The sequence below is a fragment of the Carassius carassius genome, chromosome 4 (genome assembly GCF_963082965.1).
Source record: "Carassius carassius chromosome 4, fCarCar2.1, whole genome shotgun sequence".
NCBI classification, from domain to species: Eukaryota; Metazoa; Chordata; class Actinopteri; order Cypriniformes; family Cyprinidae; genus Carassius; species Carassius carassius.
The window spans coordinates 20,546,743-20,559,909 of record NC_081758.1 but is presented as its reverse complement, the minus strand read 5'-3'; the positions used below and the strand labels follow the sequence as shown (position 1 = coordinate 20,559,909).

General features: G+C 38.0%; 1 protein-coding gene across 1 annotated transcript in view; it reads left to right on the top strand.

Moving 5' to 3' along the window:
• LOC132139458 (transmembrane protein 8B-like) overlaps positions 1-13,167 on the top strand; it is a 136,049-nt gene that overhangs the window by 96,922 nt on the left and 25,960 nt on the right. The window contains exon 6 of the mRNA XM_059547814.1: positions 12,683-13,062. Within this exon, the coding sequence (XP_059403797.1) occupies positions 12,683-13,062 (380 nt within the window). The remainder of the gene's footprint in view (positions 1-12,682; positions 13,063-13,167) is intronic.

Here is a 13,167-nt window from a genome sequence, read left to right as displayed (position 1 = left end):
CAACCGCGCTCGGAATCACAAATCAAATCCGATAAGAAAAGGAGCCAAACCAGAGTAAACATCGGCACTGCTTTCAATCGCTGGAGACAGCTGATGGACCTGAAAGAAATGAGGTTCGATAACGAACTTGCAACATTTCTTTTGGATTGGTAAGTTAGATGCTGTTAGTATTTCGCTTGAAGTTTGTTTTATATGTTTGTGTATTTTTTTCGGGAAGTTATAACATAGAAATGTATCGAAGGCTGTTCTATAAACATGTTAATGTTAGCGATGGCTAACCGTAGCTGCGTTTGATAATTAGCTAGCTATAACTTACCCATTTTTTATATCATAAGTAACCTGCTCTGTCTAGTCTGTTGGTCTCCGTGTCCTCTTTGCTTTGTGGTTTTTCTGTACGTGAGAAAATTGATGTGTGGCGTGAAAGCGTGTGAAAAGAGTCAATTGCGTGTGTCTCACGGTGAATGCTTGAGAGTTGGCAGCTCTGGTTACGTTGGTTGGCGCTAGCTTGGTCAACATCAGCTGTCTGATGTTGACCAATGATGTTGACAGAATGCTGTCTGTCAAATTAATTTAATTAAAATAATGTGTATATACAACTCAATGTAATATGAACAAAACGAATATGAACATATTCACTGGTAAAGGTGAAGGGGAGTAGCTTGAAGATGTCATGTTTCAAAATCACATGACATCACCCAACGTTCCTCTGGAGGCAAAACGTCTTCTTATAGCAGCGGTTCTCAATTCCAGTCCTCGCGCCCCACTGCTCTGCATATTTTGCACGTTTCTCTTTGTTAACACACCTGATTCAAATAATCAGCTCGTTAGAAATGAACTCAGTGCATGAACTGTGTTCCAATTGTTCATTGCTCCCTACTCTCTGAGCAGGGGAAATCTGTTGAAGTTTACCTCACATCGAAACATTCATTCACTGATTTTTGCTGTGCAGCGTCTTTAAACATGGACAACTGTGACATCATATACCTCTGTAAATCAATACAAGTTAAATTCACGTCTTGCACACTTCAATGCACTTTGATTGGAACATATAGCTACGTTCGCTCCGAACTGTAATCATGGCTGAATATCCTGTGATGTCCACTTCGCAGGGCACTTATGTTCGAATAGAACAAATGTCTGAAGCACTAAGAGAAACGTTCAAAATGTGCAGAGCAGTGGGGAGCGAGGACTGCAATTGAGAACCGCTGTCTTACAGGCTTCGGCTATGGCTGTAGGGTTGTTGTGAAGGTAGGGGCGGAGCATAGAGACTATGCCGTTTCTCGTTTGTTACTCTAGAGTAGACCAATTCACTTTATTGAGGCATACTGCCCCCATCTGGTATGGAATGTGGAGTATGACTTGATTTTTTTGCCAGACATGACAGATGGCACCTTTAAGGATGAAATGAACAATTTATGCTAAAATTAATCTGTGAAAGATCTAATACACATCATTCATTGAACACTAAATCTTTATATTGAGCTTAAAGAAATCACCACATAAAACAAAAACATTTATTAGTAGAGGTGAGTGTAATAAATTCAATGTTACATAACATTACAGGCTTATTTTCCCAGGCACTCAGTGTCTCACACATCTCCCTTACTTTGTGAAACATTTGATCATACGAATTATAGCTGTGCTTAGCTAAACTGAGCCTGTGTTAGCCGTGAGCAGTAGTTAAGAAGTGAAACTTTGATCTAACTAGGTCTCAGGGAGGAAATCTCAGAGCCCTAGAGGGCAGTTTTGCATGCATTTACATCAGATGCTTGGTTCATGAAACGGTCAGAAGCCAGTTTTGTTTTCAACTCGCGAGCTGAAGTTTGTTCCCAGAAAACCTGCAAGTGTAATATTAGGCCTTGGTGATCCAAAGATAACGCCTCAGGAAATGCATCCTACATCCGACAAAGATGCCTCTTCTTTGTTTTGCGTTTGATTGTGATTCTGACATAGAGTGAGAAATGAACAAACGCTCACTGTCATCCACAAGCAAATAACATGGTGGAGTTGTTTGCAGCAATCTGATGGCACAAAAGGTCTGTGCTGGCTTCAGTGTCAAGGGTTTGTGGGTGTCCAGGAGTTGATTTCATGAAAAATATTTACCTAGTTTACTGCTTGCGCTTTTCCTGAAGATTTTTTCCTTCTGCTTAATGATGTCATGTCAGTCTGTCAGTATCAAAACACTTTTAACTGTTGTGAGATGTTGTAAGACCCTCAAGAGAGACGTGTTACTGCAGATGAATTCAGATTAATCTTGAGCTGAATATCCACTGGGAGGTGAACTTTTTTTCCCATAAAACAGCACTGAATGTAGCCTCCCTTGACAAATACATCACACAGCTTTAATATTTTATGTGCCAATAGAGCTGTTGATAAAAGCAGCCTGTGTCAAGAAAAACGGGCTGGATTCAGTTGCGGATTTACACAGAGCTTCATTGAAAGCAGATGAACAAGGCAGATGAGTATCGTTCCACAGTTTAGCTCGTTCGACAGCCGAATACTAGAGACATGAGAGCTGGAATCTTCTAGGAGTACTGCATTCGTGAGAACAAGGCAGAGCAAAACAGCAAAAGACACTGGAGCCTGAAGACAAGACAAGGTGAGTACACAGACCAGCTCGAGCTATTGGTAAGAGTTACAACAGTCTGGCCACAAACAGAGAAACACAGGGAATTATAAAGGGAAAAAATTAAAAGATCATTGAAAACAGGTGGCGTACAATTAAGGTTAACAACGGAGAAACAAGGAGGGCGGGGAAAACTCAGATCAAACAGGTAGACGCAGTGAGCTGTCAAACCATCCAAACACACACTCACAACCCCAAAAGGAAGGTGATTAGCCCCGAACCCTGACAGTACCACCACTCCCAGGAGCGTCACCTGACGCTCCAGGAAGGGGCCTACCTCTGTGAGTTTGACAAGGCAGTCGGGCTTGGAAAAAACAGACAAGATAGCCCCTTCAGATGGCTGACAACTAGCAGGAGCATCCTTCGAGGGACTCGTCAGAAGCAGCAGACAGCTGGTCTGGTATGATCTCGTGGTCGCAACCTCTAGCAGGAACAACCTCCGCGGGCTTGACAAGACAAACAGGAACACATCTCCACGGCCATGACCCAACTGGCAAAGACGACCTCAGGACAGAACCGGACCGACAGGAACATTTTACATGACCATAACTTGAAAGGCAGGAACACCGTCTACAGCCTTGACCCAACTGGCAGGAATGACCTCTGTAGGTCTGACAGGACAGGCAGGAACACTTTACATGGCCCAGATGTGACTGGTAGGAACAACACTTGAGGACTTGACAAGACAGGAACAAACTCTATGGCCAAACAGACAAAGTAGGTAGGGGCAACCTCTGAAGGTGGGATCTCTGGACACTTGACAACATCTGTGGTCTTGACAGGAGTGATCTCTGGACACTGGACAACATCTGTGGACATGACAGGAGTGATCTCTGGACACTTGACAACATCTGTGGACATGACAGGAGTGATCTCTGGACACTTGACAACATCTTCTGGACACTTGACAACATCTGTGGACATGACAGGAGTGACCTCTGGACACTTGACAACATCTGTGGACATGACAGGAGTGACCTCTGGACACTTGACAACATCAGTGTGGCTTGTCACCTCTCGCTGAAGGCTATCCAACCGTGTGAGGAGTTTGAAGACTCGGCACTAAGAGCCTCCACATCCTGCGCAATGGTGTTGAGCTGGATGGCATGCTGACCCAATCAAACTCCCTGCTGTATGAGAGCCGAGCAAAGTGGATCAGATCCCGCTGAATCCATAATTGGCCAGACTGTTCTGTCAAGAAAAACGGGCTGGATTCAGTTGCGGGTTTACACAGAGCTTTATTGAAAGCAGATGAACAAGGCAGATGAGTATCGTTCCACAGTTTAGCTTGCTCGACAGCCGAATACTAGAGACATGAGAGCTGGAATCTTCTAGGAGTACTGCATTCGTGAGAACAAGGCAGAGCAAAACAGCAAAAGACACTGGACCCTGAAGACAAGACAAGGTGAGTACACAGACCAGCTCGAGCTATTGGTAAGAGTTACAACAGTCTGGCCACAAACAGAGAAACACAGGGAATTATAAAGGGAAAAAAATAGAAGAGCATTGAGAACAGGTGGCGAACAATTAAGGTTAACAACGAAGAAACAAGGAGGGTGGGGAAAACTCAGATCAAACAGGTAGACGCAGTGAGCTGTCAAACCATCCAAACACACACTCACAACCCCAAAAGGAAGGTGATTAGCCCCGAACCCTGACAGCCTGTACATAACAGCCCATACCGTATGTGTAGGCTATGTGCGATTTGGCTAGCATGGCTGTGGCTAACACGGATTGCATTTGACCCTAAAACACAACTTCCATTCCTTCTCTGCATATTGATGCAGTATTAAAATAAATGCCTTTTTGACATTTTATTTCTGTTTTTGCCTGTAACTAGCTTGATTTACAGTATGGATATTCCTTGAATTATGATATGTTCAGTTATTTGCTGATATGCACTTTTGGCAAAAAGTAAGCTGAATCATGAGAACCAGTGTTGACTAAAGGCAGTGTATGCTAGGTGTTTCAGTGATTACACCCTATTATGTATTATTGCTTATTTTTATGGTATATTTGTGCTTATATACAGTATATTCAACAAAGATGCATTAAATTGATATTGAATTGACTGTAAATACATTTCAAATATTTTTATTTAAATATGCTGATCTTTTGAACTTTCATTTCATCAAAGAATCCTGAAAAATATTCAGCAACACAACTGTTTTCTAATAATAAGAAATGTTTCTTAAGAAGCAATTCAGACATATTAGAAAGATTCCCGAAGGAATCTGGAGTAGTGACTAATAAATGTTCAGCTTTGCCATCATGGGAATAAATTACATTTTACAAAGAAATTAAAATAGAAAACAGTTACTTTACAGTTGTATTTTTTAATCATATAAATGTAGCCTAATGGAGCACAAGATACTTATTTCACGGACATAAAAAAATAATAATAATAATAAAAAAAAAATCTTACTAACCCTAAACTTGGTAGAATATATATGTCAGTTGTTTCTACTATTTGTATAGTTTTTATTATTATTATTATTTTTTTTTTTGCATTATTTTATAAGTGTAATGCTTACAAAAAGTGTATATAAGATGATTTGTCTCATAATGTCTGTGATGTTTTTCCCCTCCAGTGGTGAACAGTTCATTTTATTTGTGTGGAGATCATCATCATCTTGATAACTCATGACAGTGTCATCCCATAAATCATCTACAGTTTAATTGGTGTGTAAGTACTGTAAACTAATTTAGTGCAAATCCATCATAATCCAAATTGTTTTCCACATTTGTTTTCCTCAAACATTAGGGAAAACTGGATTGTGTTGAGCTATTTTCTAAAATATATGAGTATACATATAGCTATATATTTTCATGTGAAACCCTTTCCAGGAAAGCTACTTTGACGTTGTTATGAGCAGTGGTGTCAAAAGTATTGGCATTCATTACTCAAGTAGAAGTATAGATACTAGGGTTTAAAAAGACTTTTGTAGAAGTTGAAGTATCAACTCAAGCTTTTTACTCAAGTAAAAGTGTAAATGTACTGGTTTAAAAAACTACTTAAAGTATAAAAGTAAAAGTAATGTAAGGGAAAAAATGCCATTAAGAACAAAAGCTTTGGCCGTGCCACAGGGGCCTATTGTGCACTACCCCACCTCCTCAAAAAAACACAAGTTATAATATACAAGTATATACAAGTTTTTTCTAAAGGCCATAATGACTATAATGTTATATTAAAATGTTCATGTTGAAAAATGTGGGAAGCACTAGGCTACCTGTTTCAGCCGCATATATGCCCATTGAAAATGAACTCATTTTAGTACAATGCAAATACATTAAAGAGCTAGAGATATGATGACTAGTTGCCAATAAGTATTGTTATGGTGCAAAAAGTCAAACTTCAGAGGCATGTCATCAATAACCTTTAATGGAATGTAAATGTACATCCAAGCTTAGCTGCAGGAATCTGCAAGGGCAATGGACAAAAACATTGGTGCAGGCTTAGTAAAAATTACTCTTGTATGGTTGTCTATATACAATAAACATTATAGTTCTGTCAAAATTAATGATTAATCCAAGTGATTAATCAAAAACTAAAAAGAAAAAAAAACTCATAATCCTGATACCTTCTTGATTGATAGCTTCTTGTATTCGGTACATACGTCTGCTATGTCCAGTGTTCGGGGGGTAATGAGTTACAAAGTTGGTAAAGCCTAGTTATCACAACATTGTCAATCGCGTCGTCAATCGCAAACGATAATTTATTAAAACGTCTCGCTACCGAACTACCTACAGTATCTTAATTTGTGGAGGAGGAAGAGAAAGCACCCATTTGGTAAATGAGCCAGTGAGAAATAATAACTTTTAAGTAGGGTCCAGTGCCTTTTCGATACTTTTAAAATGGTACCGGCTCCTAAACGGTGCCTGAACCTATACTTAAAATAAAAAAGAACCTCAAAAAAAACTATGGATAACTTTAAAGAACATTACAAATATTTAAAATAAATCCATAGCTTTCACCTTGGATGCTCTCATTTCCCAAGTTGTGCTTCCCTTAATCTAAGGCTAATAAATGTATTTCACAATCTGGGTCATTATTTAATACAAAACCACTAGGGGTGTAACGATTGACTCGTTTTCTCGATGCATCGATTACAAACCCTGACGATTCATATGCATTGATCTTGAAACATGATTTTTGAATCGTAAATCGCCGATCTCGGACAGTAATCAATTTAAAACACTAAGAATCGAATGAATCGCGATTTCTATAGTGATTCAGTGCTTTCAAAATATATACACATTAAATGACTACACGCTAAATTAATGGAGACCTTGAAGAGTGTTTGTGAATCGTGCCTCTAATCTGTCCTTCACACACTCCACTGTTTAGCACCTGTGACTGTCACAGGATTGCGCTCACGCTCCGTTCCTCTCTGATGCAGCAGACCTGCGATCTATAGAACTCATGGACCGTAATACTAAAGTGAAGTAGTTTTACTTTTCTGTAGTTTGTTAATGGCTCTCTGCCTACTGACGACATTACCTGAGCAGCCGAAAGCTATTTATTGCATGGACGAAAATATGAGGGAAACACTTAAAATAACCACATCATTAACAAGAGCGCAAGGTTTATACCATTTTATTCTGTATAAATGAGATAAAGAAGTATACACACTGAAAGAGAAGTTATCTCGCTCTCATAGACGTGCCAGGCTATTTCTGCAGCTAAACTGAATAAAAGCAGAATGAACTGATGAAACATTAAGAAAAAAAACACAATAAATAAAATTTATGAATGATGCAGTGCTAATTGAGATATTATTTATTACAGTACAGAAACTATAAAGTATATTTTCTGTGCAGAAAATTAAAATAATAGATAAATGTAGTAACCTATATAAAACAATCATAAAATTGCAATTAGGAAAGAATTATCGATTACAAAGTATTATTGTCGAGCAGTGTATTTGATTTCTTACAGCAAATTTAAAGTAATAAAAAAAGAAGAGAATTCATTTAAAAAAAATTATGAAAATACATAGGCTACATGCATAAAATGATTTTATTTGACATTTTTCACTTCAGAAATGATGGCTACGCCCCTGGTGTGACAAAATGTTAGTTGATACATAATACTTTTAAAGCTCTTTTTTTATGTCATGCCATAGCACCATTTAACTAGCATTTAACAATGGACAGGTTTTTTTTTTTTTTTTTTTTTTTTTTTAAGGCTGCTGTGTAATTTGCCCCCTGACTAAGCATTTAAAGAATTGAAATAATCCTGTGAATGCACTTAAAGAACGCAGAATCGAATCCTTACATTACATTTTTTACATTTACCTGATGCTTTTATCCAAAGCGATTTACAATTGCTATATATCAGAGGTTGCACGCCTCTGGAGCAACTAGGGATTAAGTGTCTTGCTCAGGGACACATTGGTGTCTCACAGTGGATTCGGACCCAGGTCTCTCACACCAATGGCATGTGCCTTATCCACTGCGCCAGCACCACCCAAAGTTTGCAAAAATTGTTCTTGAATCGAATCGAAAACCTATGAATCGTGAATAGAATCAAATCGCTGCCTACCCAAAGATTCACAGCCCTTAAAACCACACAAAATGTCTCTACTGTCTGTCAATCTCTCTGATATTTAGTTAAGATGAGTGCTGTCTGTCACTGTCTTTAATCAGTTCTGTGAATTACTGTATGCTTATTCTTTATAAAGTAGCAACAATGTCATTTTTAAAATACAGTACTGTGCAAAAGTCTTATGGAAAAGAAAAAATAGTATTTTCACCCAAAAAAGGGTTTTAAGCCAGTTATTTATATCTTTTGGTGTAGTGTGTCTGTAGGAAATATCAGTTTTTCATTAATTTTAATAATAATCTAGTGCGATTTTGAATGCACAAGCAGTTTGACAACGGCAAAATGAATGTTTGGAAATGTAAACTGATATTTTCTACTAACACACTACAGCAAAATATATAAATAGCCGAACACCATTCTTTTAAGTGAAAATACTAACGTGCCTAAGATTTTGCACAGTAGCTACTGTATGTATAAAGTATGTATGGTTAAATTAAGTATATTTAAATAAGTGTAATTAAAGTATGTGTTCGTTCATATGTGTTAATGGCTAGATTTTCGCTGGAGGAAACGGCTGTGGTGTGATGAGCGGTGACAAGCGAAAGCTTTACAGTAGATGGGAAACCGACTGCTCCCTCGTGACCTTTTTGTAAACTGTATTTATGACTAAGAACTGCACAGATACAGATAGGCCTATTCTAACAATCTATCGATAAACACACACCTTGCGTCCTCTGTCTCTGAGCTCGCGCTGCTCCGCCGCTGTCCGCGGATTGTAGAGCGCGCTGAAAGACGGAGAGGAGACCGGTCTGACGCCGGTTTCATATGAAATTTAAGGGGACTGACTCTGAGGCGATCGGATACCGGTTCCATACCAAACCCTACTTTTAAGAAATATATTTTTTGATAAACGAACCCAAAACTGGCTATGTCCTTGCTGGAGTGTGATGTGATTTGTGTCATGTGCAGGTGCGATGGATCGCGTACAAACCAATAGGGTGTCAGAATGGTATATGTTTATACTTCTCATCCAACCACAATCAAATTCACTCCATCCGGATGGTGCCATTCATCTGGATAGTTTTTTTTTTTTTTTTGAATGATGACAAGCCGGAATGAAATAACAGTAACGAAGCTATTTTTAAAATGTAAGGAGTAGAAAGTACAGATACTTGCGTGGAAATGTAAGGAGTAGAAGTAAAAAGTCGGCTGAAAAATAATTACTCAAGTAAAGTATAGATACCCCAATTTTCTACTTAAGTACAGTAACGAAGTATTTGTACTTCGTAACTTGACACCTCTGGTTATGAGTTTATTAAATGTTTGGTTGCTAGGTAATCATCTATTGACAAAGACATCTTTTTATCTTTATATTGTTCCACATAGACAATGGTAAGTTAGAGAATGAGTCAGGGATTCATGTTTCATAGCCTGAGCTGTACGTATACAGCTAACCTTCAGCTGAGGGGCCTTTGGCCAAACAGGTGCTGAACAGAACACGATGACACATCCTCATCTTGAACCAGATGGCATGTTCAAGTGCGAGCCCTTAGCTCGCTAATTGTGATCTTTTGTCCATCACTGCTTTTGTCAACAAGAATTATAGTGACATTTTATGGCAAAATAGATGTAATTACAGAGGAGCAAAAAAGGTTGATTTGATCAGACGGTGAGGGCTTATAAATGCTGCAGGATTCGCCAACTAATCAAGACTCTGTCACACATCAAAGGGAGCACAGAGACTGCTCAAAAACAGACTTTTAATGAAAAAAACCATAGAGAATTTAAAAATGACAGAGAAATGACAATTGAGACTGAACGTAGGACTCAGGAAAACAATGGGGTAAATACAGAAACTAAATGGGGAACACCTGGAACTAAACGAAGGAATTAACAAGACACAGCTGAATAAAATGGAATTTAATAGGAACAGGAACAGGACAGACCAAATAAGGGCATAATCAAACATGGGGGGGGGGGGCTAGGACATGGAACACATCACAACCTTACTACATCACAGCAAAAACTGTCTGAACTGTTTTTTTTTTTTTTGCAATTTGAAGTGTGCTACACACAGACACTTTTCATTTTCTTGTCTTTTCATTTATAAAAAAAAAAAAAAAAAAAAAAAACCTGGCTATGCGTTCTATACTAGACTAACTGAGACTTGTCATGGCACTTGTATACTGTTGTTGTTCTCTTGTTGACCTGACTGCTTCTGTTGTTCTTATTTGTAAGTCGCTTTGGATAAAAGCGTCTGCTAAATGATTAAATGTAGATGTAAATGTAAAAAAGACTCTGTAATATGTGTGTTTACATGCTCATGCACTACAAATCATCCTGCACTGTTCCCCAGCCAGCTGCTAGACTTACAATGTTTCTATTTGCACATGTACAGTACTATGTGAAGCATTGGTATAGTCTGTATTTTATTGTATCTTAATTTTTTTAAATTTTTTTTATGTATTGGCAAACATTTATATATAGTATATTTATGGTCAAAATCTGTCAGTAGGTTAGTTGTGTATAGGTACAGTATTTTTGTAAAGCATTTGTATAGTTTGTATTTTTTAGCTTATAGGTAAACATTTATATATAGTATATTTATAGTCTAAATCTGTCAGTAGGTTAGTTGTGTATAGGTTTATACTGTTTTACTTTATTGTTGTACAGTATGTCTGTATTTATGTAGCACCGTGGTCCTGTGAGGCACGACATTTCATTCCACTGTATTCCACTGTACACACACACATGCACAGTATTGCATGTGTGTGTGTGTGTATACACTAGTGTTCAAATGTTTGAGGTTATGAATATTAATACAATTGTAAATTAAAAAATTATATCTAATGTATTACTGTGAATATATTAAAAAAAATAATGTATTAATGACAAAGCTGTCATCAGTGTCACATGATCCTTCAGAAATTATTTAATATGCTGATTTGGTTTTCAATAAATAAATAAATAAATAAAAACATTTCTTATTATTATCAATGTAGAGAACAGATGAAAACAGTGCTGCTTAATATTTTTTTCTCTGGAAATTGATTTTTTTTTTCTTCTCATAATTATTTGATAAAGAATGCTTTTTGGAACATTATAGATGTATTTATTGTCACTTTTGATCCAAATCAGTCCCAGTGACTGACAACAAACCTTTGAATGGTAGTATATATTTAATTACTTTTTGGTGACGTATATAGCATTTGAATCTCGACTCTTAGTTGTAATTATTGTGGATTAATGTTCAACAATCGTTCCATAGATTGTAATCATTCATTAAAATGAAAATCAGTGATGTACATTCTGCTCTCCTGTGATGTGATGCTACATAAAACATTTGGGTCGCCAGAATCTAGGTGCAAGAGCTCTTCAGTGACTGATGTTTAATTACCCCATCCACCCACAGTAATAATAATCCGCTTTTGAGCATGATGAGCTTTCTCATCAGGACTGTCTTTGGATTCTGGATGTGGGGGAAAAAAATACATTTAAATCTAAAATCATGTTGTAACTTTTGGAAAGAGAAGTGAGAGAGCAAGATATGTAAGTGACAACACAGCAAACAGTGCTGTGGGGGGAAAGCGACCTGGCATTTCAATAATGAACCATTTCCTCCTGATTCACTGCATTTTCACTGCAATAATCGTGGGTGCGAAGAGAAATATGACTGTAAGACTCCAGAGTCCTCAGTAGCATAACTGAATGTTCACACCCTGAGGTAATCAGGAAACGGTGAACTGTGTGGAGAATTTCCTTATTGTCCTCATCAGAGCCAATTAGTTATCTCAATTCCGCACCATTGTTTTGCAATTTACATTTAATCAAAGTGTGTTCCATAATCCTGTCTAATTTACAAAGTACCATGTTATGACAAAGCCCGTGATTAAAAGATGTTAAGAACAACCATTACCTCGTTTTTATGTGTTTTGGGACACACTGTTTTTATAATGCACAAAGTCATTATTTGAACGAAGATACAAAAATACAAATATAAGGATTTCAAGTGTTGTGTGTGTGTGTGTGTGTGTGTGTGGCACGAATGTTGTGTAGCGCTGAGAGACCTATAAAAGGAAATAGTTGAAACGGACATTCTTCCTTCCTTCCTTCCATTCATCCTTTGGCATTTTTTGGGTCCTACATAAAACACAATATACATCACACTTAGATCATTTCAGACTATATAGACTCTGAGCAATCATTTGGCCTGTCATCTCACCGCAGACATCTAAGCATATGCGTGGAACTTAAAAAAGTATGTCTCTGCTGAAATGCTAGTTAGATCTAGCACAAAGGGAAGGGAATGACAGGAAGATGCTTTTAGCCTCAGAGTAACCTGAGTGGAGAGTTTGAGCTGTCAGCTTCAGTCAAGGGATTCGTCAGAATTCAAGACATCTTTATTTCATTCTTATTTCACATATCTCGTAACTAGCTTCACCTTCAAGTTCCTCAGCTAAAAATGTGTGCTGTCCCAATTTTAAACACCTCCTTTGATCTTTTCTCTTCAGACTGTTCCAAGCCCAGCGTCTCCAAGGGCTCCTCAGCCATGAACATGCCCCAGTCATTTGGCACTGTGATGGGGTTCTCTCTGTCAGAGACCCTGCCGGCTGCCAGCCTGCCTAACGTGCCACAGAACCCTTTGGATCAAGGATCTCTGTTAACTGCTGAAGAAAGCATCACTTACTTAGCACCCATGGCAGACACAAATAAATGCTGGCCGATCCGGCCAACACTGCGGAATGAACTGGACACATTTTCAGTTCATTTCTACATCTTTTTTGGACCCAACATCTCCATCCCTCCAGACCGGGCAGCGATATTTGCCATCAACCTAATGCCGGTGCTGGACAGCGGAGGCGTCCTCAACATGGAGCTCAAACTCAATGTGGTGAGTTGAAATAGTTTAAATCTTCCAAAAAGAAAGTTTCTATCTAGTGAAAAAAAAAATATTTTTTCAATTATTTGATAAATACCACAAAATTTCATAGTAAAA